Source organism: Glandiceps talaboti, chromosome 4 (genome assembly GCF_964340395.1).
Source record: "Glandiceps talaboti chromosome 4, keGlaTala1.1, whole genome shotgun sequence".
Classification (NCBI taxonomy): domain Eukaryota; kingdom Metazoa; phylum Hemichordata; class Enteropneusta; family Spengelidae; genus Glandiceps; species Glandiceps talaboti.
Genome location: NC_135552.1, coordinates 10,015,736 through 10,038,039, shown reverse-complemented (window position 1 = coordinate 10,038,039; position 22,304 = coordinate 10,015,736). Strand labels below are relative to the sequence as shown.

The 22,304-nt window shown below is 35.0% G+C and overlaps 2 protein-coding genes across 2 annotated transcripts; one reads left to right on the top strand and one right to left on the bottom strand.

Annotated features, from left to right (window-relative positions):
- Positions 1 to 625: 625 nt before the first annotated feature.
- Positions 626 to 7,283, bottom strand: LOC144433836 (MYG1 exonuclease-like). The gene is made up of 8 exons (XM_078122213.1): positions 7,177 to 7,283; positions 6,166 to 6,321; positions 5,041 to 5,146; positions 4,504 to 4,734; positions 3,663 to 3,741; positions 3,310 to 3,432; positions 2,452 to 2,633; positions 626 to 1,486 (listed from the first exon to the last, which is right to left on the bottom strand). Exons 1-8 carry the CDS (start codon positions 7,247 to 7,249, stop codon positions 1,306 to 1,308), a joined length of 1,131 nt encoding a protein of 376 aa, XP_077978339.1. The 5' UTR covers positions 7,250 to 7,283; the 3' UTR covers positions 626 to 1,305.
- Positions 7,284 to 13,351: 6,068 nt separating this feature from the next.
- On the top strand, positions 13,352 to 22,000 carry LOC144434607 (DNA repair protein XRCC4-like). The gene is made up of 10 exons (XM_078123081.1): positions 13,352 to 13,542; positions 14,460 to 14,650; positions 15,877 to 16,041; positions 16,953 to 17,009; positions 17,866 to 17,920; positions 18,917 to 18,955; positions 19,897 to 19,994; positions 20,350 to 20,459; positions 20,874 to 20,963; positions 21,588 to 22,000. The coding sequence occupies exons 1-10, from the start codon at positions 13,410 to 13,412 to the stop codon at positions 21,664 to 21,666; spliced, it is 1,017 nt and encodes a 338-aa protein (XP_077979207.1). The 5' UTR covers positions 13,352 to 13,409; the 3' UTR covers positions 21,667 to 22,000.
- The last annotated feature ends 304 nt before the right edge of the window (positions 22,001 to 22,304 follow it).

Sequence of the window (22,304 nt, the reverse complement as noted above, 5' to 3'; positions counted from 1 at the left end):
TCATGTCATTGTCAACAAATTGACCCACTATTTGGCACGTGATCTTATGGGTATGTGAGCCTAAAAAGGGGTCATAGATGTACATTTGTATTCAAAGATTGTTCCGTTAACTGCCCAGAACATGATTATGTTTACAATAAGTTGTAATCCATCTAGTAATCAGAATTTAACACAAGCCTCTAAATGTTAATTTGTGCAAGCTTCAATGCTACCATTCATGCTGATATACACACAAGAACTTGAACATACAGCAGGTTTCAAGTTACCATTCACCAGCTCTGTTTGATACGACCACGTAGAAACCAATAAGAAACTATACTTGCTACACGTAAAGGTAGCAAAATTGAATGAATCGTTTCTTGCTACTTTTAGTGTAAATGAAATATACACATCAAATTCAGATGTCAAAACACTTGAACCCGCAAGTCTGTCTAGTTGCAGTTCATAATAGACTAAAGGTAGTGAGAAATTGTGATATTGTATTCTTAGTTTAGGATATGCTGTTTCTTATTTGTTCTGTGTGGTTGTATCAAAAAGATCAGTGAATGGTTAATTGAAATGGGCTGTAGTATAAATGGGACAATGACAACGCCAATACAGAATACAAGAATTTATTATACCATGCATAAGCTAAAAATATGGAATATATACTCTGGTTGTTGTACGTCACGACACTGCATGTCTAAATCACTGGTTATGCTGTGTTTGAAATATGAGTCAAAATGTTCAAAATTGACATTACTTTCCTCGATTTTTCTTTGATATTACTGGCGCTGGTATAATGTTATACTCAAATATTTTTCTTCATTCAGCTGGAAAATACTCGTGACCTAAGTCACTACTTGTCCAGCAACTTTAATAGGTCACTCATATTTTCCTTGACTGAATGAAGAAAGATTTTTGGAGAACAGCATCTAATTATATATATGGTATACATGTATGGTTGCAAAGACTCCAAGTAATATAAACCTTCACTTCAGCCATTTTTTGTTTATAATGTCCTATAGGAAGCTTTGTCATAGTCTATGTCTCTCCAGAACATCTAAGATTACTGAACAAAGTATTATATAGCCATTGCTAGTGTCATCTTGTATTCTGATTCAGATCCTTGTATAGACTTGCTAAACCAGACTCATCATTGGGGGCTCACACTCAATGGCTGCCACCTAAAAGTCTGGGGAAATAGCAAACAAAATTATGTGACTTCTGCTTGCTCAATTTAGGAAATATTTTCCTAAATCCATTCTATTTGCATCTGGCAATTTTCACATGTCTTTCACTATTGCAGGGAAAGTTTTCCTAATCTTATTCCGATTTCTGTTGTCTTGATTTTTCCAACGTTTTCTTAGCCATAGCTAGAACGCCTTCCTTTGTTTTGTTACCACCAATGAAGCCACTAGCATGCACAAATATACAGCCAGGAATTCCACTCAGTTCACTAAGTTCATCATCACGTACACCTCTCCACTCTTCATACAAGGATAACCTATGGACATAATTATGCATAGAGGGCAAAGGTCATCATCTCATTCAACCAATAGACAATGGAGGGTCAAACCATTATTATTAATTTAGAATTTTCCTATATCAGATAATGAACTACAATTTCTAAAAATAGTGCAGTGAATAAAACTCCTTATACCAAGGCTAAAAATTCAGACATACAGGCGTCATAGGGGTAAGTTTTCATTAACTGTTGTAAATCTTTGCCTGCTGGAAAAACACATGAAACACTTTGATCCTTCTGATTTGTTGAGTTTTCTACTAGCCAAGTCATTGGTGATACTGTGTACATTGGCTTATGTCCACATGTAACTAAGAATATACAGCACAGACTATAAATTATACAGAATTGAATGCTGTACATGTTAGGGATTAATCACTGAACTATCAAACATGTTTTTTTTATAGTATGTACAAAAACTAAGTTGAAAACAGGAATGAATTCTGAGAAAAAATAGTACAAATTACAGTTAGTGGGGGTTCAATCATAGACCCTCCACCCAGTGGGTGGAGGGGCTATGGTTCAATGAACTTGTTCAATCAAACATGTTTTTTATATTTTGTACAAAAACTAAGTAGTATGTACAAAAACTAAGTTGAAAACAAGCATCAATTATGGAAAAAAATATTACAAGTTACAGCTAGTGGGGTTCAATGAATTTGTTTACAGTATTTCTATTCTATTTCAACACCTACTGCCAATCTGACCTCATCATTATTTCAAACACAAACTTTCCATACTCGTAACCATTACATATCCCTGAGAAAACATATGATTGCGAGCAAAAAACAGAATGAAATTTTCAGCAAAATCTTTGTTGAAAGACATAATTTGCATCAGACTAGACTGTATATGTCATATCATCCCACCCTCAACAGTCTGTGTATGAGTGATGGATGGTAGAACGACATGATATGGCGTATCGTACAAACTAACATCAAACTTACCTATTTTCAAATGAATCTTTTCTGATGGGTACGCATTGTATTCTCCAATTCCCATTCTGATCTGTGTACAATGCATACTTGATTGGAGTCTCAATCTTGAGTTCTGCTTCAAGGTCAAATAAATGGTCCTTCCATGGAAAACCACCCTGCTTTAATAGCATAATTTCACCACTTTCATCAACCTGTGGTGAGAACATTTACAAGGTTTCTCAACATTTACAAGGAAATGTGTATATCAATCAATCAATCAATCAATTTATAAAACAACAGTATCCAATTTGAAAGTTCAAAGGTACTGTACGGTTAGAAAATTTTAGAGAATAGATGGTTCTTTAAATTCTTTCTGAAGGGATTAGCTGTAGGTTTTTGCCATAATTCTAATGGACATCTAGTCCACAGATTGGGAGCAGCACAAGAGAAAGCAGGTCCAACATGCAACATTTGACAGATGATTGAAGTGTTAAGGGAGATGGTTTCCTGTGAATTATGTCTGATAAATAGAGTCAGTTACTACCAAACCAGAGATATTGTAGTTTTAATTTTAGGTGGCACAATGTTTTTGACATCTCACACACCATTTTTTGTTATGAATTACACAAACAAAATACAAGCACTGATACTGTGTACACACATGAAATGTTGCATTTCATCTCACTATGAACACAAATAACCAATTTGTGTTTGAATCTTCCTTTCACACTATCAGTGTCTGTACTTTGTGGTGTTTTATGTAATTTGTAACAAGAACATTGTGTGAAACGTAAAAAACATTGTGCTGCCAAACTGAAACTCTATAGTCATTCTGGTTTGGTAGTAAAGTCTTCTTTTTCAAACAAACAAACAAACAAACAAACAAACCTGAAATCTTTCCCCAATTGCTTCTTCTACCAGTGCTCTAGCAGGCCACCAACATTTGTGATAAAATACAACTCTATCAAGGAACTCTTCCCCGACAAGTTTCATTGCTTTTTGAAATCTTTCCTGTAAAAGTCATAGAAACAAAAAAATGTCAATCATTACTAACACATGGACAAAAATTTCTCAAAATTATCAGATAATATTAATAGCGTAAAAGTTACAAAACTTATATATCACAAGAATAAAACAATTTACACTAATCAAAATAGGAGTTTGGTGACACATTTGATAATTTAAATTTTTTAAAAAATGACAAAAATATCATTGAAGTAAAAACACTAGTCACTGCTTACCTCTACATCAACATCTTCATCATTCCACCATGGGTTTAAATGACCAACCCTTGAACTCAGGTTGGTAGACACAGCATACCTATCAAGTGAGAATATATACATATACTTGTACATAATCGAAGTTTTTAAAACTTTTAAATTTTTCTATAAAGTAATGAAACAGTGATAGAAATGGAGTCTTGTTGAAGATTATACATCAATATACATGGTAAATCATGGTGATAAATGTTTGTAAAGTGGGCATTCTATAATATGTGCATAACTATTCATAGGCAAAACATACAACAGTGTACATTCTCCACAGCAATTGCAGATGACACTGACAGCCACCACACTACAATCTTCTGATTCTTACACAAATTTCAATTGCATATCAACCCAAATGTATTGTGGATAAAGTTGCTGCAAAGCCTTGAGAAATCCCTGGGGAGAACACAACTACAAGACAATACGGTGAACATTACATACAACTCTAGGACTAACATAATATGGATAGTCCAGTTGCTTACTTTTAAGTGATTTGGGAAAATGAGGATGAACACCAAAGGAACAGAACTAGTTGGATCCAACTGACCAAAAATGTTATCAAAATTTGCTATGAAATATTTGAAAGGGTGATTTTCTAAGTATGCTACAGTACTACAGTACTGAAAAGTTCTGGCCTACACGTCAAGCCAAAATCTTGTCGAATAGCACCCCTAGTGGTGACACTACAGAATCTTTTATCTTTATGGTAACAGAAATATGGCATATTGCCGCTCTGTTTTAGTATCCAGTATACTCTTGGACAATGTAGACTTTATAAATTATGCTTACAGTGCAGAAAGTTGAACTGATTTACCTTGGTTTTTCATCAGATTGTGAAATGCCATTATCAATAGCATCAATCTCTTCAATAAAATTTTCATAAACTTTGTTATAAATGACTCCTGTTATCTGTGCATCAGCTGTGGTTTTCAAAACTTGTGCCAGAATTTGGTGACCAAAATGAAGATACACTAAACCAGCACTACTAAGCTTTGTAGTCCATTTCTTGTCTGGAGTCAGGGTACTCATGGAGTCTTTGAAGGACCTGTAAATAATGGGGGGAAAATGTCACATCAAGAAATACTGGTTATTTTTATGAACATTTCTGCTACTTTTGGGTATTTCTCATAAGAGTAAAGAATTTTGGCAGTCTGGTCATTGAAATTGAATTCATGGTCTATATGCCCCTGTGCAGGTAAACAGGTACACAGCTATCAAATGGGATACTGAACAACTTTTTCAATGAAGCCTGTTTTTCTCACTAATATTTCTTAAACTCCGAAAGGCAAGCATGGCCAAGTTTTTACAGAAATGGAGAAAAGACAATCGTTGGTGGCGCACTTTACAATACCTTTGATGATGATCATATCTATGTTTGCTAGGGTCATACTCAGCACCAACATCTACCACTATGTCACAAGTATCCAGAGTAGCTGAATCACGCGTTCTGACAATATCTGTAAACATACAAATGGTGACAAATGTTTATATATATATATATATATATATATTATGAGAAAAATGTCAGATGTGTGAAGAAATACCAAAGGAAGCATACATTTTTTCTGATAATTTCAGTCATGTATTTTGTTTTATTGTTATCCAAAGAATGTTCAGAAATGTTTCAGTACATTCTTGCCGAGTGTTATGTTGTGAACTTAAAACTGTATTGAGCTAATGTTTAATTAAAAGACGGGGCAAGATGTCTCATTAGCTCTGTTAGGCGTAAAAAAAAAATTGTGTCGTTCCGATTACATTCAATTTTATAATAGGTGGGTAGGTAGATTTTTAATTTTATTTTTTTAATTTTTTTTTTCATATGTGAGTGTCTAGTCCAGGTAGTTATGTTTTTTCTGTTGTTTTTCATATGGTCTCTGTGTTATTGGTTTCTTCTCATCAGACGTACAGCCATTACAGATTGGAAGAACTGTCTTTTTCATTTGATATCAGTTTCCACATCTACTATTATTGCGAGACTTCACACAATTTTTTTGCGAATTTCTTATTTTTTTTCTCGAATATGTAAAAAAAAGTTTAGGGTTGGTGTGAAAAAATAGGTTGGGGTCAGGTAACTGGAACCAAACAACTTTTTTATTTGACCTTAGAGCTATTTGTCACGTCCTTCACTATGGCATCTCTAGTTTCTGTAAGTTAATGTACATTGGTCAAATAAAGGAATATCATACCAATACAATATTAAAGGAAAACAAACTGTAACACAGACACTTCTCTTGGTCACCAAATATTCACCATCTTGAGAACTTCAGAAGATCAAGAGTAGAGTATTAGTAAACACACACACTCATCAAAAATTATTTTTTCAGACTCTTTATTCAGGTGATGCCATCAAAAAGAACTAAAAATTATTATAAGTTCACATCATACTAAAGATGTTATTAGGAAGATAATTCTTTTGATCCATAGTTCACAGAAAATATCAATATTTTTGAAGCTGTGAAATAAAGATTGATCATACCTGCATCTTTATATTGTGGTAACTGTTTCAGCATAAAACATGCCAACACTTCATCACAATGAAATGTACCATTATGAGTTCCTATTTTAACCAATGACTTGGTTTTCTTGGTTGGGTTCTTCTCCTCTGTTGACATGGTAACCAGTCTTCTAACACCTTCAAGGTATATAAACATGACATTTAGGATTTAATCAGACTTTTTAGAGATTCTGTTTGTGGATATATATAAATTTGCATACACAACTGAAAAAAATTATGACCAAAGAGGAGCAAGGTGATAATTTTCAAATTTCAAAAACCAACCAAATTTTACATTTCTTGATTACAATTTATTAGACGTTACTCAGTTTTTCCATTAAAAACAGTGTTATCTGTCTACAGTAACAAACTTATTTAAATTACACTTCCAATTTATTATATACCAAAGACAAGGAAGTCTATGTATATACCAAGTATGTACACGAACTTGCATCAGCCAAACTTTAAGGGATTAGTAAAGACGGTCTGTTTCATTACTTTCATACCAAGACATTTTGGTAGCTAATATTACGGTTCTGGCTAATAAGAACTCAACTGTAACGTGCTGCTTAAATTAACATCAAGTTTAGTTGAAAAATATGATTTTGAAAAGGATCATATTTATAGACTGTAGACATTACACAACGTCTCTATCAACAAAGGCAAATTTTGAAGATTCGCTTGTATAAAATGTGTACATTAATTTCTTTAGGAAATCTTTCAAAGTAAAACAATTCCAACAGTTATGGACACACTAATTCACAAATTAACTTTTCGCATTTTACTGTATCAAATATCGCTGACCATGATTGTCAGTTCATTCCTGTGTCTGCTGTCTGAGGTCTGTCATTGTCATCGAAACTATTTCCTCCTAACGTTACCTATTAAATTTCGAGAGAAAACACACTGTACAGAAGTGCATAGCGATCATGTTGGAAATTTAGTCTACGATTACAACTAGCACTGAGATAGTCCGTAACATTTCTTACTCACCACCAATATTATGAAAGGGAACAATAAGCCGGCGTATGCCCACCACACGATGGACACAAACAGAAAGGAACATGTGAGAATTTACCGCGCCGCATCAACGCATGCGCACATCCCTGAAATCTTTGACCTCTAACCTGAGTTGACCTGGTGACTAAATTTGACTAAGTTGACGCCAGCAGACACTCCTTGCAGACGTCAACAACAAAGAAATATAAATCACCACTATTGTTTCGTTACCAACGCATATCTGTATTAAGAAAGTAACTTACCATTAAGGTGCCAGTGGCCATATGGATGAGAATTTGGTATATAATATTTTGGATTTTTTAATTACTAAAACAACTTTACTATATTTTTCTACATGAAAAAACTATGTAAAACAACATATTCCAATCTCTTGTTTGCAACTCAATAATTTGCAAAAAACTAAAAAGTGTGTAAAATGTTTATTGTACACACAATAACAGCATTTTTTATACTTTTTTATTCATTTTTTTTTTAGCTTTTTGCAATTTCTTGAAGTACAAAACATGGTCGATTTTTTAAAAATGTTTCATTTTTTTACAAGTAGGAAAACATGGTAAAGTTGCTTTATATATTAAAATCCAAAATAAATTCGATAATTTGACTGTTTCGATGATGCTACTTTATTTTCTCTACAGTTCTCAAGTGAATTTCAAAATTGTTGGCACCTGTGAAGTTTGAAGGCTGAAATCATGTGGCCTTAACTTCAAACTGTGTGTGCAAACTATTTCTGAAGCAAATGCTAACTTTGTACCACAACAAAATTTTTTATTTCTGGTAAAGGTGGCTGGAGAGGGATACAATTCAGAATTTTTCTTTATTTCACATTCCAAAATTTAGCATCAGCTATTGCAGTGGAGAATCAGGAGTTACACCAATAGACCCTTTCGTGTAGGGTCTATGCTTACACATACAGTGAAAAAACAGCAACACTTAAATGTGCACATGTATTCTTTCATGACAAAGTTTATTTCCAGTCAAATGTGAAAAAATCACAACAGTACAATGCAGATTTTCTCATTCACAGTACATGTAAAGACAGTACCAAAAGTCAATCCATTGACTTAATCACAAATTTAGTTTACTTTGTGACAAAATACTCAAAATGAACAATTGACGTAATGGTATATTTGTATAATATATTTCAAAGATTAGTTTAAAGAAAGGTCTTTGAAAATCAAAGGTAAAGAAAAAGCAGTGACAGTATGTGACATACTCAAAAAAGAGAATATATATTAATCTGACATTTTGATTAAACTAGCACCCTGTGCTTTACAAGATAATACATTGTACTTCAAATTTCAATTTCCCTTGGAAAATTGTAAGCCCTGCATTTCTGTCATGGACTCATGGAGTGTTCACTAAAGCTGATACACTATCGTGTACAAAACTTTCCCGAAAGTTCAACATCTGCCAATTCCATACAGTACATTCTTCTCACAACGTACTGAAATCTCATTCTCTCATGCCTGAGTAGCATCTTTCTGCTGGGGTAACGATGCAATTGTGTCTTTGTCACAATGAAACCCGTGGTTTTAAAACAATATGTAATGTAACTAAATTTGCATTTTAAGAATGTCAGCAAGCAAAAGTTATAATACCCTGAGTTACACTACAACTAAAGAGATGAAAATATTTAGTCTATCACTGCTAATCAGTGTTGATGGCAGACAACACATACAATTAACACTTAAATGAGTAAATTGTCTGGTAATATGAAAACCATTTTAATATCTTGAAGTGGTGTTTGAAGATTAAAACATTCATAGTATGCAAATGAATACAAAGGATGTATTAGGGTGATTATAAAGTCTTGGTCACTATAACTTTTTCACAATTTCAAAATAATTTTTGTTCTTTGAAAATTAAATCAGACCTTTACGAGAATAAAGCAATCCTGATAAATAGCTGAATTACCTGTCTACAAGTATCAATGGTATTGTGTACACTGGCTTGATGTCAGTGTGTAAACAGTATGAACAAACAGTTTACATAATCTTACTATTTGTTGGGGATGAAGATGGGATTGGTAGGTAGACTGTTTATGTAAACACACAACATAAATATGGAAAACTATCAACAAAAATTAGGAAAATGTTCCTATTACAGATATGAGGGTTTTTATGTACCTTCAAATATTGTGTGCTACTACACTATAGTGAACAGAAAGTTAACATGCTATATCATATGTAATAGATTCTTAAATTCTACATATAAATCCCTTGGTGTTAAGACATTTTCAAGTTGATTGCATGACTACCGATAGGCACCTTAAAACATCAACAAAAAATATGAAAACGTTCTTATTCTAGCTATATGGGTTTTCATGCACCTTCAAATGTTACTCTACTACCACATTATAGCGAATGTTGTAAGTTCTTCATATGAATCTTTTTGTGTTTTGTAAGACATTTTCAATCGATTGCATAACCACCTGCAGGATTACTGCTCAATTTTTGAGTTACTCTGCAGTATTATACAGATAACTAGGCACCTTAAATAATACAGGGAAATAAAAACAAAAGTTAAAATATGTATGGCTTATAACCATAGAAAATTGCTGTATTAAAAACAAAATCTGGGAAGCACAATACTATACTATGCTGACATCAATGTTCATTCATTTTGTTTGTAGTGTAGATGAAAATTCATAAATTGTTTCATGTTGGTACACTTGCTATAGAGTAGGTCGGTCTACATGTCATAGTGCCAACTGAAGTAGCCACAGAAATTACTGAAATGTTACATAACTTACAAGATGAATATTATAATTGTGATCTTGACAGAAAAATCTCAAGATGGAAACACTCTAATTTATTCTTTTTATGGTGATAAGTATGTATTAGTATGATTACACACAAGTCAAGTTCTACATGTTCAAACAGAAAATATGGGTTTGATTTTCTGGTTGCTCAAGTTCACAACAATACATGTTTACATCACTGGTTCGGCGGTTCTCAAATCATGAGTCCACACATTCAAAATTGCTATTTCTTTTCTCATATTTTCATATGTACAAGTATATAATTCCCGGATATTTTCCTTACTCAGTCCATAGAAAACAATTGTGACATAAGGGCTTTGTCACTATTCATCTACCAGTATGACTTGTGGTGAAAATGCCTTATATGGACGTCACTCATATTTTAAATGACTGAACAAAGACATATGTTAGGAAACAATATATGATTATTATTCTAGTGTATTCTAATTCTAATTCTATCTATCAGTTTTCTGTATTTTATCAAAAAGTTTGTTAATTAATATAGGAGAAAGCATTGAAACCTATTATCTTTTCAAGAACATATGAATAAGCACATTCACTTTAAATGCCCTTAGTTTGGGGAACGGCGTTCTCTTATTTGATGAAACCATTTGTGCTTTCAAACTGTGATCTCAAAATGTTCACACCGTTTGACATTAAATCTCAAAACATGATATGTCTCTCATTCTTTGGTCACAGGTCTATCATTGCCAAAACAAAACCCCAAATGCCATGGCAACACAACATACTGCTACATATTGACTTTTTCTCTCTCCTATCCTAGCACACTTCCAAAAAATACCAAGTAGCCTGGAAGAGAAACAAAATACAAGTATTAGCTACAAGAAAAGGTAACATACCATGAAATAAACACAGCCTAAAGTCTTATTTTACCACAAGTACAAACTTCATATTACCTGAGAACTTACATGCCGAAGATATCTTATTTAAAATGTTCACATTTTAAATATTTTCAAATCTTTTGATCACATTTTTTTTTATCATAACTGTGAATCAAATATGATTGATTCTTTCAAATGCACTTTCAGTCTTAACTCATAGGGAAGTATTAGCAGTGGACTGACTATGAGATAACTCCATAACACATAAGCGCAAGTGTGGCATACCCATAATCAGGGTTTTTGCATGAGTGCTTGCAGTGTTCTCTGTGGCCATACTTTCACAAGCATAGTGAGTGAAAGTGCTGCAGAAAACACTGCAAGCATGAGTGCAAATACCCCTAAGTAGCCACAGTGGAACTCATGCAGTATGGGGTTCTGTTCTGAAACAACAAATTTCTGTGAAAATGATACTGTGTATTTGCATGCTTTCATGTACAATGAATGATTGAACTCTTACTGTTTATCAGCTAAGTAAAGAAGAGCCAAATTATGAAAAACTTGAATTTCTGCTAAAAGTTTAGCCTACAATCGCTTACATCAAAGTTGAGCACTCACAACAATGAATCGTTCAGTCTACTAAAATCAAAATCAAAACAAATATGGTAACAGTGGTAATACCCAAAGTAGCATCATAACTATGTGTAGATAAAATTAACTTACCCTTCTTTGTTTTTGTCCAACATTCTAGGTGCAAGTGCTCTGATATATGTACATGTACAAATCAGCAAAAGAATGACTGTCAATAAACTCTGGAAGTTGAATAATGCAGACTGGAATATAAAAATATACATTATATCAGTGAGACCACAAATTGTTGAGTTAGTTGAGTGACTTGGGGCCTTTAAATAAAGCCTAGCACCCTATTGTATGGGAAAGTATACATATGATAGACATCCTAGAAACCATGGATGTATAGTAGTGTCTCCATGTAAAAAACACAGGGTTAAAAGGTGACCGTATAGTGCTAGTGGCACTACAATCAACAGTTTTCACCTCTTCTCACATAATAATAGTCCTGCTTGCTGACGGAGTACAGGACTCGATTCTGACACTTTCCCTGTACAAAAGGGAAAATATCAGAGTCAGGTCCCGACTATATCCGTCTGCATGCAATCAGCACTACCACTAGTCATGTAGTGGTAATAGCTCGCGCAGCGGCAGCAAAGCTGTCGCATAGCGGCTCAATGACTAGTACGCATGTATATACTATGTGAAAAAAATTGGTGGTTCTCCCAGGGATGCATTGCGGCGCGCAGTGACTACGCATGCGCCTTCCATATACTACGTGCATATACTACCGTATCATCGTATAGCATAGGCGACACAACATCACCATGCATTGCAATATTGTAATAGTAGGCCTGTTGGCACGATTATCGTAACATTGTAATGAGTATCGAGGCATCACTGTACCTCAAGGAGAAATTGTTACACTATTTGGAAGTTTGATGCACGGCGGTCCGCGATATGAACCACTGATGTCATAGCGCAGTTTAATTTCTGGGTTGTGGAAGTGTGGTTTTGACATTTATATTGTCGATAATTGATTTTTTTACATGTTCTAAAAAGAAAAACAACTTTCCTGTGTTTGTTGGTACAGTAACATTCCTAAATCATCGAGTTGAATTGAGAAATCGTGATGTTCGGCAACATGTCAACAAAATATTTGTCCACGTTGGTGGAGGGTCTATGGTAAGTTGGCTGATTGAAAATGAACAATATTAATCTAATGGCTATGATGGTTTTTGAAACCAACAACTGCATAGAGTGTTGACTTTCTTTACTTCTCGTCCATGTCAGAGAATTAGATGTCATTCAATAAAATATATTTTGATGGTTAATACCCCTGGAAAATGACCCAAATCAAGTGTATCAACCCTGGCCCAGGCAGCCGGTCCCAATGAATATACCCTGCGCGAGCTTATGGGCTTTGCCTAGTTATGATATTACTCTAGGCCTGTTAACTTACTTTTTGGAGCTATCACTCAGATTCAAACATAGATCATTTGAGGTTACTTGGTGATCGGGGGACTGTGACCTAATCAAGTGATGAGAGCCCGGGGTGAGAGTGAAAATGTGAATTCATATTTGGAGTTGAAGTTACATCTATCTTGAAAAAGGTTCATTGAGGGCGATATACAATAACACTTGAAAGTACAACGTGTCAACTTCTCAAGTAAACCGCTGGTTGTAGCTACATTCAAAGTGCTGCCAGCTGTGTACGAGAGACTTCAACCTGTAAAACAAGATTAAAACAGTACTCACCATGATTTACCGTAGTATAAATGAGAAAACTGTTACATTTGTCGATCCTCAATTTTATCTTTAGTAAATTTGGTAACGAATACACGTAGAAATCCCTAAAATTCGACTAGCCGGGCCCAACACACTCACGACTTCCGTGACATTTTGAAATGCACCATGGGAAGGAAGGAAGTGCATTCGAGGTCATAGGTCAAAGCCAGGACGCGCTGTTTGTAAATCTACGATCATCAAGACAGTAGTGTTTATTGTCTCGTCTTGTGGATCCGAAGTGTAAAATTATGACGAGAAAAACTTTATGTAAATTAACAGCGAGTGGGGATGAATATTATCTGCTGACAACGCTGTACGAAGAGGGTGACGATGGTTTTAACTTGGTCCTTAGCAATGGAACAGCTGCATGGACAGGGGAAAGTAAGGCAATAATTTGGAAGGGAAAATATGCATACATTATAATTGTGATTCAATATCCTCAAGAGTGATAGCACGAAATGTATTGAAAAATTTCATGTATTTGTTTGTTTGTGTAAGTGTGGTGTGGGAACCATATTTTTAATTTAAAATAAACAATGTTCAGAGATAGAAGTTGTCTGGTCTGTACACAGTACAATGCTAGTTAAAAAAAAAAGTGTTGAGAAATTACAGAAGATAGTCATAAAAATGCCATTTTTTGTACAATTTTACTCTTTTATTTGCTAGGTTTTCATTTTTGTTAAATTTTGTTGTATGACATACAAGTTTGTATTGCTAGAAAACAACACTTACATATAGCTCATAGACCCTACACAAAAGGGGCCATGCTTACATCTACATGTAGATTGTAGGTCTATAAAGATTCTAAAGTAACCAACTGTGGTGAACTGGTAGTTTTGTTTGCAAACAGTGCACGCATTTCACTCAACATTGGATAAGGAAGGGATCACTTACTCCGTCTGCAAGCAGGACTAGTGAACTGGCACCTCTGTAACATAATCTGGCAAAATATATAGTGAAAATTTGTTTATTAAAAGTTTGTTACTAGAGGTGACTGACTGTAAAGTACATCATGCCATTCTGCCCTCAGGGGTTGATGTGTGAGGGCGCCCCGTCATGGCATACCTTACAGACTGATGTGTGAGGGTACCTCATCACGGCATACATGGACCTTACAGACTAGAGGTACTAGTACATGTAACTTACCCTTTATATCAAAAAGAAAGAATCCGTGACATTTCAACACGTTTTTGCTTAATTATTGATTGATGAAGGGCCCATGATTCCCTTTCATGTAAAAACCAAACTGAGGACAGGCAAAGACACATGTATTTCTTACAAATCTTATTTTTCTACAGTTACTTTAGATGAGTTAGAATCAATGGCTGAAGCTATAAAGATGGACCCCTCTGATTACATCACACAAACATGTAAAGCACTGACAAGAGAAGTGACAGGTCGGATCACGTTCCAGTATCAAATCAAGAAATACAAAGGAGACAGCATTGAATTGAGTTGGAAAAAAGTGATGGATACAGATAGAATAAAGGTTTGTCATTCTTATCAAACCTATATACTAATAGTACGACAATTACAGTGTGTGCTGTGGTATGAAGGTGGCTCAATTTATTTCAGAATTGATATGATTTGAAGCGTTCAACTCCAAAATTATTTGAATGCAATATGTATGTATATAAAAGCTGTCTTTATCATTGAAATGCCTGTGTAACTAGCCTGATTACATGGTTGTATACTATTACATTGTTAGACTCTCTCACAATCCTCAGAGCTTTGCTTTACTAAAATTAACGCTAAATGAATTATTTTGTATGTACCGATACCATCTACATAACGTACTCCATGACTGTACTCGAATAACCTTGTAGTGTGCACCCTCATCAACCACATAGAGATAAGTGACTGCGACGCTCAGTGTTTTCGCGAATCGGGACTGCGCAAAAACACGAAGCGTCGCAGTCACATGTCAATGAATGGTTATCTCTATCACAGTACAAGGATATTCAAGTACGGTTATATAGCTGGTATCGGTACATACAAAATAATTTGTTTAGCTTTAATTTTAGTAAAGCGAAGCTCTGAGGACTGTGAGAGAGTCTATTACATTGTTAGCTCTCATACTTCATAGTCCTTGTACTGCTTGTCATGATTACATGGATATGATGGCTATAATGTATGACAGTTAACGATGTAACACAACCATGTAGAAAACAGGTTCTTGTGCAATGTATAATATACCTAACTTATTTGTCTGATATAATGACAACGATGTAATTTATTATATGCATTTTTTGCTGAGAGCTCAAGGTGCTCACAATTATTACCCCTGACATGGATCAATGGCGTCACAACAGCCCTTTATACTTCCTCAACTCCCTTGTAATCCATTGCAGCCTCTGTAAGCACATAGGATTAAAGCATTCACATTGCAACATCTATCCTACCAGGTCCCCAATTATACAGTAACAGCTGGGTTGACTGAGGCACAATCATGGATCAAATCTTGCCTAAGGGCTTTAGCCATTCAGAAACAAATGGCAGTGATGGGGTTCAAACTTGTAACCTGCAGATTCTAAGCTGGTCACTCAAACCATTTGCCTATCATGACTCCAAGGATGTTTGACTATATTTATGGAATCTGACAAAAAACAAATAAGTACTAAATATCTTGTATTAATATGTCAGTGATGGTTAGATGTCAACACGACAAATATGTTTCAGTGATGATACTTTAATACATATATTTGCTATTTCCAGTTTCAGCTAGGTTCAGTTGTTTTAGAGAAGTCAACAAACACTGCAGAAACAGTGCGAGAAATCATTGAGTTCAGCATTGAGAAAATGGGAGATTTGAAGAAAACAATTTCAACATTAGAATCAAATAATGAGAGGCTGTCTGCAGAGAGAAGAAGTGCACTCAAGGTAAGGAGAAGGATTTCGCTAAAAGGTTAAGGTCACTGCTTCTACCAAATCAGCAAGGCTACAGAGTTTCAATTAGGCGACACAATGGTTTTCTTAACATCTCACACATTATTTTGTTACAAATAACACAAACAAAACACAGGCACTGATAACAAGCACACACAAGAAATATTACATTTATCTCACTGTGAACACATAAACAGTTAGTATTTGAACTTCCCTTGTTTCATCCGACAGTGATGTTCAGTTGTGTGCAAATTGAGATAAAAATGCATCGTTTTATATGATTGCGCATTATCAATGTCTGTATTTTGTTTTATGGAAATTGTTAAAGAAAAAAAGTGTGTGTGAGACATAGAAAACATCATGTTGTGTGATTGAAACTCTATAGTCACTCTGCAAACACTGGGTTGGTAGTAAAAGTCATATAGTCAGTGTTAGTGTGGTTTCATTTTCAGCTAGACTGTAAGATACATTGTGTTAGTCAACCCCTATCAGGCTTCTTAACCATGACTGTACAAATCTACCCGGCAATATCCTACACAAGCCAACCAGATTTGGTTGCAGCCAAGCAAATATCATTATGTTCTAAAAGGTGTCAAACTGACCATGATGTTAGCCTTTCAGTGCTGATTTATGACACCAGCCATCTAATTTTACATCAATAGTAAAGTAACTTTCTGGCCAAAATCTGGTATTTTATCAAGTACAAACAATTAACAAGTATCACCATGACAACAATCATTGTTATGAAGAAGCAGAAACTCTTCTGTCTATTTGATTTTTAATCTTCATAATGACCTCTGTTTGAACTTCTAATCACAAGTTCAAACCAGGTACAAGCTCTACCAATGTGTCCAACATTGTACTTTGTGTTCATAATATGCCATCTTCTCATCTTTATTTTACAGAGGTTAGAAAAGTGTGTTGACCTGAAATCAGAAGTGGAGAGTGATCTATATGGAAAGGTTGGTGAACTCTAAGTACCATATTATAGGAAGATATACTCTATTGCATAGACTGTAACATGTGTAAGATGTGATGTGTTGCTGAGCCCTAACTCACCTGCTCTATATCTAAAGGGGGTCGACCCATGTGTGAGGGTGCTCCATCATGACATACTGTACATACATGTACTACATGTATGTACTACATTCAAGCAAGTTTCGTAGCTAAAGCAGTGTTCTCCCCTCTATAGAGAAAGCATGGTGCAAACACTGTTCTTGCCATCTAGGCCGCCATGCTTAACAGGTTTCTACTGTGCTTCAAAAGTGTTCTACCATCCTTGAGCTTTAGTAATCTTTGAATGACAAAATCATTATAATACTTTCACATGAAGAGAAATGGCTGATTCCAAATGTACAATATGTGTATGTGTTAAAATAAACATGTCAGAGTTTGTTTCAGTGTTGAAGACATGCATATTATATGCTGATCACTATGCAAACCAATATGCAAATTACCATGTTATTCATATGTACATTGATATGCAAATTAGCCACCATCCTTGCCATCACCAAAACTATTAAAATTATGTGTTATTTTAACATCAGCCATTCAGACAGTATTTTGCAAAAGAATAGTGTTGGTATGAATCATTATGTTTTTATTTGCATTACCTTTTTTTGACTTAACGGTATTACCGGGTAATGTTAATTTACACCAAATGATTTATAGAAAATAAATCATACTTCCTCCTCAGTGACATTTTAATCAGATTGTTGTGCTACCATGATTCTTATGCTGCAGCACACCGTTTATATTTGTACTTTCAGTGTAATTTTAGATGAACTTGACCTTACTTGACCTTTGTCTTCCTAACAGTTCCAAGTACTAGTGAATGAGAAGAAAGCCAAAATACGACAACTCAAGGAGGATGGTAAGACATTTGACAAGTCGCAAGTTTTTGGATTTGGGCAAAAATTCAAAGTTTTGTGCATTTTTGGTTGAAATTAGCATAATATGACTTCAGTACTTTCAAACAGAAAAAATGATAAATGATGAAAACCTGAAAGGCTATCATTTCAATCCCAGGTCCTCATTATTGCTATCTTCTCAATGGAGCAATAAGGATTACATGGAATCATTCTTTTGATCTGATCTAACTCTCAGTTTAGCTCTACCAAACAGCTGTTTGCTCACCCAAGTTTTAGTCTGTGTCAGTATCCTTTCAAGTGCAATGTTTGAATCAAATTTTCTTTCATTACTGCCCTCACATCATTAGAGTCCTAAGGAGTGAACAGGACCAATGTTTTGTTCTGGACTGAATCATGCTATTACCAGACAACGTTTTTGTACACCCAAATTTTACTACTATTTAGAACTGGACTTTTAAACATGAAGGGACAAGAGCAATGACTAGGCCAAAAAAAAAATAATTGTTTGGTTCCGGTTACCCAAGCCCACCTAGCTTTTCACTACCAACCCTAAACTTTTTTTATGTATTTGATAAAAAAATAATAAAATCACAAAAATTGTGGTGAAGTCTCACGAGAAATAGTGAATGCGGAAAGTGACATCAACGTTAAAAGACAATATAAAACTGTTCTTCCAATCTGTAATGGATGTACATCTGATAGGAAGGAATAAACATCACAGAGACCATTTGGAAAACAATGGAAAACCTGAACTAGAAACTCAAACAGAAAAAAATTATATAAAATAAAATAAAAACTCTACCTATTCTAAAATTGAGAGTAATCGCAACCACGCAATTTTTTCATTAGGCCCTATCACTTATTCCATAAATCAATTTGAATGAACAATGTAAATTGAATGTTTTACGCAAATTATTTTGTTGGGAGATTTGTTACACTAAATGAATAATGTAAAAAAAAATATATAGAAAAACTTACCTTACAGATTTTTTTTTCAGTTACAGAAGCAAGGAGAATTGGTATTTCACAACCAAGTAGTAAGTTGTATTCAGTGAGATATTTAATTTGATGTTATTCCCCCATAGTTTTCTTCATTCCGCCAAGGAAAATAAAAGTGACTTGAGAGGCCTTTATCACTATGCGTTGCTAGACGAGTAGTGACAACCCTTAGGTCACAAGTATTATCTGGCTGAATGAAGAAAAATATTGGAGAATAACATCATTATACCAGCACCATAACAAGTGTTGTTGTTTTTCAAAGAGTTTCTTTGATTAAGACCTCAGTAGTTGAAATGTTTTACAATATTTTGTGATGATTTTTGTATAGTGAAAAATACACCAGTTGTAATCAGCTGAATTACTTGTCTATAAGTCGTTTATTGGCAATATGTACACTGGATTGATGTCCATATGTAAACAGTGTAAAAAATACACCAGTACTTTTAACCTGTCTGTTTGTCATTCACGGTCTTGTTTCATTGTTTTGATATTTATTTGTAAACCACAAGATGTAATAGGTTTAGATATCAGTCCCTGAAAAATACTAAAATCAACATTTTTTATTCAAGCAATATTGATATAGGACAGTACAATAGCGTTACTTTGGAACGGTAGATAAGGAACGAATGTGACGTTTCTATCCGTCTACTATGGACCTTGATAATGAAATGATTTAATATATTCTCCAATGATTGATGTGATTAGTGGGTTGGTGGTGGCTGTGCGGTTAGCTCATATGGCTCTTTCCTCTGCAGCCTGGGTTCAAACCCACCAGGTGTTGGCTGGGTTTGATTAAAATCTACCACGCTGTAAGTAAGAAGAGTGTCATTCAGTTTGACTGTACCGTACAATGCAGGTTTTCCCCGGGTACTCAAGTTTCCTCCTGCACTAACACTGAACCAAAGGAGCCTATAAATGGGACTAGCTCACGTTGGTTATCAGATTAAAATAAATAAATAAATAAATAATATATTTACAGGTTCAAGACAAACAGTAGATCAAAGAGAATCTGACACTGACAAAGAAATTGGTGATGGTGATACATCTGAACTTGATACTACTGATGAGGAAGAACAGGTAAAATTAGTGAAGTGTTGCCATGGCAATCATTTTACTCTTTTAAATTCCTCTCAAACCTAGTTATTAAACTTAAGGTAGGCAATGTGAGTCATGTGTGTGTGTGTGTGTGTGTGTGTGTGTGTGTGTGTAAAGCAGTTGAAGTCAACAATTTATAATAATCTTTATTTATACTTGATAGTTCTTTAAGCATATAAACACTTGTCTCCCAAGATTGCTGAGCTCTTTGAATCTAGTCATTCAAGGAAAATAAGGTGAAAAGTGTTATATTTGATTCATGTCATTTGATCTTCAAATTGTGTGGAGCACTGTAACTGCATTACAAATGATATTCCATAAATTTCACTTTTCACAGATGCCACTAGCTAAAGGTAGGAAGAAGCTGATTGCACCCCGAGTTGTTGAGACAGATGACTTGGTATTAGGAGATGGTGATGAAATGGACAGTGCTCGTCCCACTAAAAGGTAATGTAACATGTGGTAAATTATTGACTTCTGATGTCTTACATAATCAAACATCAATTATTTATGTGTGTGTCAGTGTGTGTGTGTGTGTGTGTGTGTGTGTGTGTGTGTGTGTCTTTGTCTGTGTCAAGGAGAAGGTTCAAGTTGCTTTATTTTCTGGTTTCATATCGACAGTGCATATCCTACATTCTCTTCTGTTTATCTGTCACACTCAGATGACCGTCTCAATTAATTGTCTTCTCCCTTGACCAGGCAGAAGACAATCACCTGACAGATAAGCAAACGAGGATATGAGGACATGCACAGTAGGTGTGCATTACAGTATTAATATAAAGTAAACCAGTCCTTCTCTTTGATAACATTTTTATCGGATTACATAAATCAATAAAAATCAAAGTTTTCTTTTCTAAACAGGAGAAGAGTTAGGCAGCCAACACAGAAGAAACAGACTCCATCCAAACCATCCATTCCTAAAATTTCATCTAAGAACTCTTCAAATGCAAGGTAAGTATCATTCAGCGTTAATGGTGTTGTCTTCTAGTTTCTCAACGATAATTTTATCCATACTGCTCACACATCAAGGCAGATTGGGTGAAGACAATATAATCAGCAACTAGTGGACAGGTAGCTCAGCTAGTAAGAATGAAAGAGCCATTTCTATTTACAGTGTGATGTATTTTACAGCAGGTAAAAATTAATGAAAAATAGGAAAAGTTACAACGTCTGTGGCTGAATGTATGCTGAAAGATAGCGAATGCTAGGGATCCAACTTTTTGAGAGAAATTTCAAAAGGATTTTCACTTTTCGACAATACCGACAGTTTTTCATGTAAAATTCCATTGACACTGTTTTACTCAAAATAATTGCAAGGTTTGAGACAATTTGAAAGAGAAATGAAGAGAGTACTATATATTCTGGTCATGTGACAGAAAAAACATTTGGGCACTATGAGTGCTAATCAGCATTTTCTCAATTGGAAATGAGGCTAGAAGATGTTGACTCTGAGAGTATACTTTGCAAAGGTACAATCAAATACATGTAGCTCAAATGTATAAAAAGCGTTTGGATTTGTAGCCTTTACTAAGTACAGTGTAAATCATGTACTATTGTTTCTTGTGTTAATTGCAGTGAATCCAGTACTGGTCGACCATCACTAAGGAAATCAACATCCAATGAGAGTCCAGATGACCTTCTAGGTGAACTTTAATGTGATGTCTCTGTTGAAAACACATCTACAACTCACATACATGTACTTTGTAAGATAGACTGTCATTGGATGGAATAGTGATAATTTCCATGTATCCTTGTCCTTCCACCAATGACTGAATGGATGACATAATTACCAGTTTCCAATCCACATCTCTAGAATCTCTGATGGCATGATACTGTATGGTGCATTATTGATGATTTAAGGCAATGGAAGAGAAGCCTGTTTAGGTATCATACCTCAGGCACTCCGAGCTCCTCTTTTTAGGCTCTTAGACAGGATGGTTTTGTGTTTACTCATATGGCAGTAACTACCCTAAGTAGTCACATGCACTCTCACACTGAATAAGTTCAGGTACAGGGAACTTGAAGTTGCCTTGGCATTTCACTCATGGTATTTCAAGCCCATACTAACAATAGCTGAGACGTTACACAGTAGTATCCTTTATTGAATCACAGTTGTAAACATTTGCTATTCGTTTACAGTGCAGTTGAAACAGGCTTCCACTGAAACGATTACACAATTGTTAGTCCCCGCGGACGAAGTCCGGAACGGGGACTTATGGATTGGGTTCCGTCTGTGCGTCCGTGCGTCCGTCCGTCCGTCCGTCCGTCCGCAGCCGTTTCTTGGAGATGCCT

Coding starts and splice junctions, on each gene's coding strand:
- LOC144433836 (XM_078122213.1), bottom strand. CDS start 7,249: ATGTTCCTTTCTGTTTGTGTCCATCGTGTGGTGGGCATACGCCGGCTT. Junction 6,322..7,176: donor TCCCTTTCATAATATTGGTG/GTGAGTAAGAAA, acceptor TATACCTTGAAG/GTGTTAGAAGACTGGTTACC. Junction 4,735..5,040: donor AGATATGATCATCATCAAAG/GTATTGTAAAGT, acceptor CATTATTTACAG/GTCCTTCAAAGACTCCATGA.
- LOC144434607 (XM_078123081.1), top strand. CDS start 13,410: ATGACGAGAAAAACTTTATGTAAATTAACAGCGAGTGGGGATGAATAT. Junction 18,956..19,896: donor TGGTATTTCACAACCAAGTA/GTAAGTTGTATT, acceptor ATATATTTACAG/GTTCAAGACAAACAGTAGAT. Junction 19,995..20,349: donor CTACTGATGAGGAAGAACAG/GTAAAATTAGTG, acceptor CACTTTTCACAG/ATGCCACTAGCTAAAGGTAG.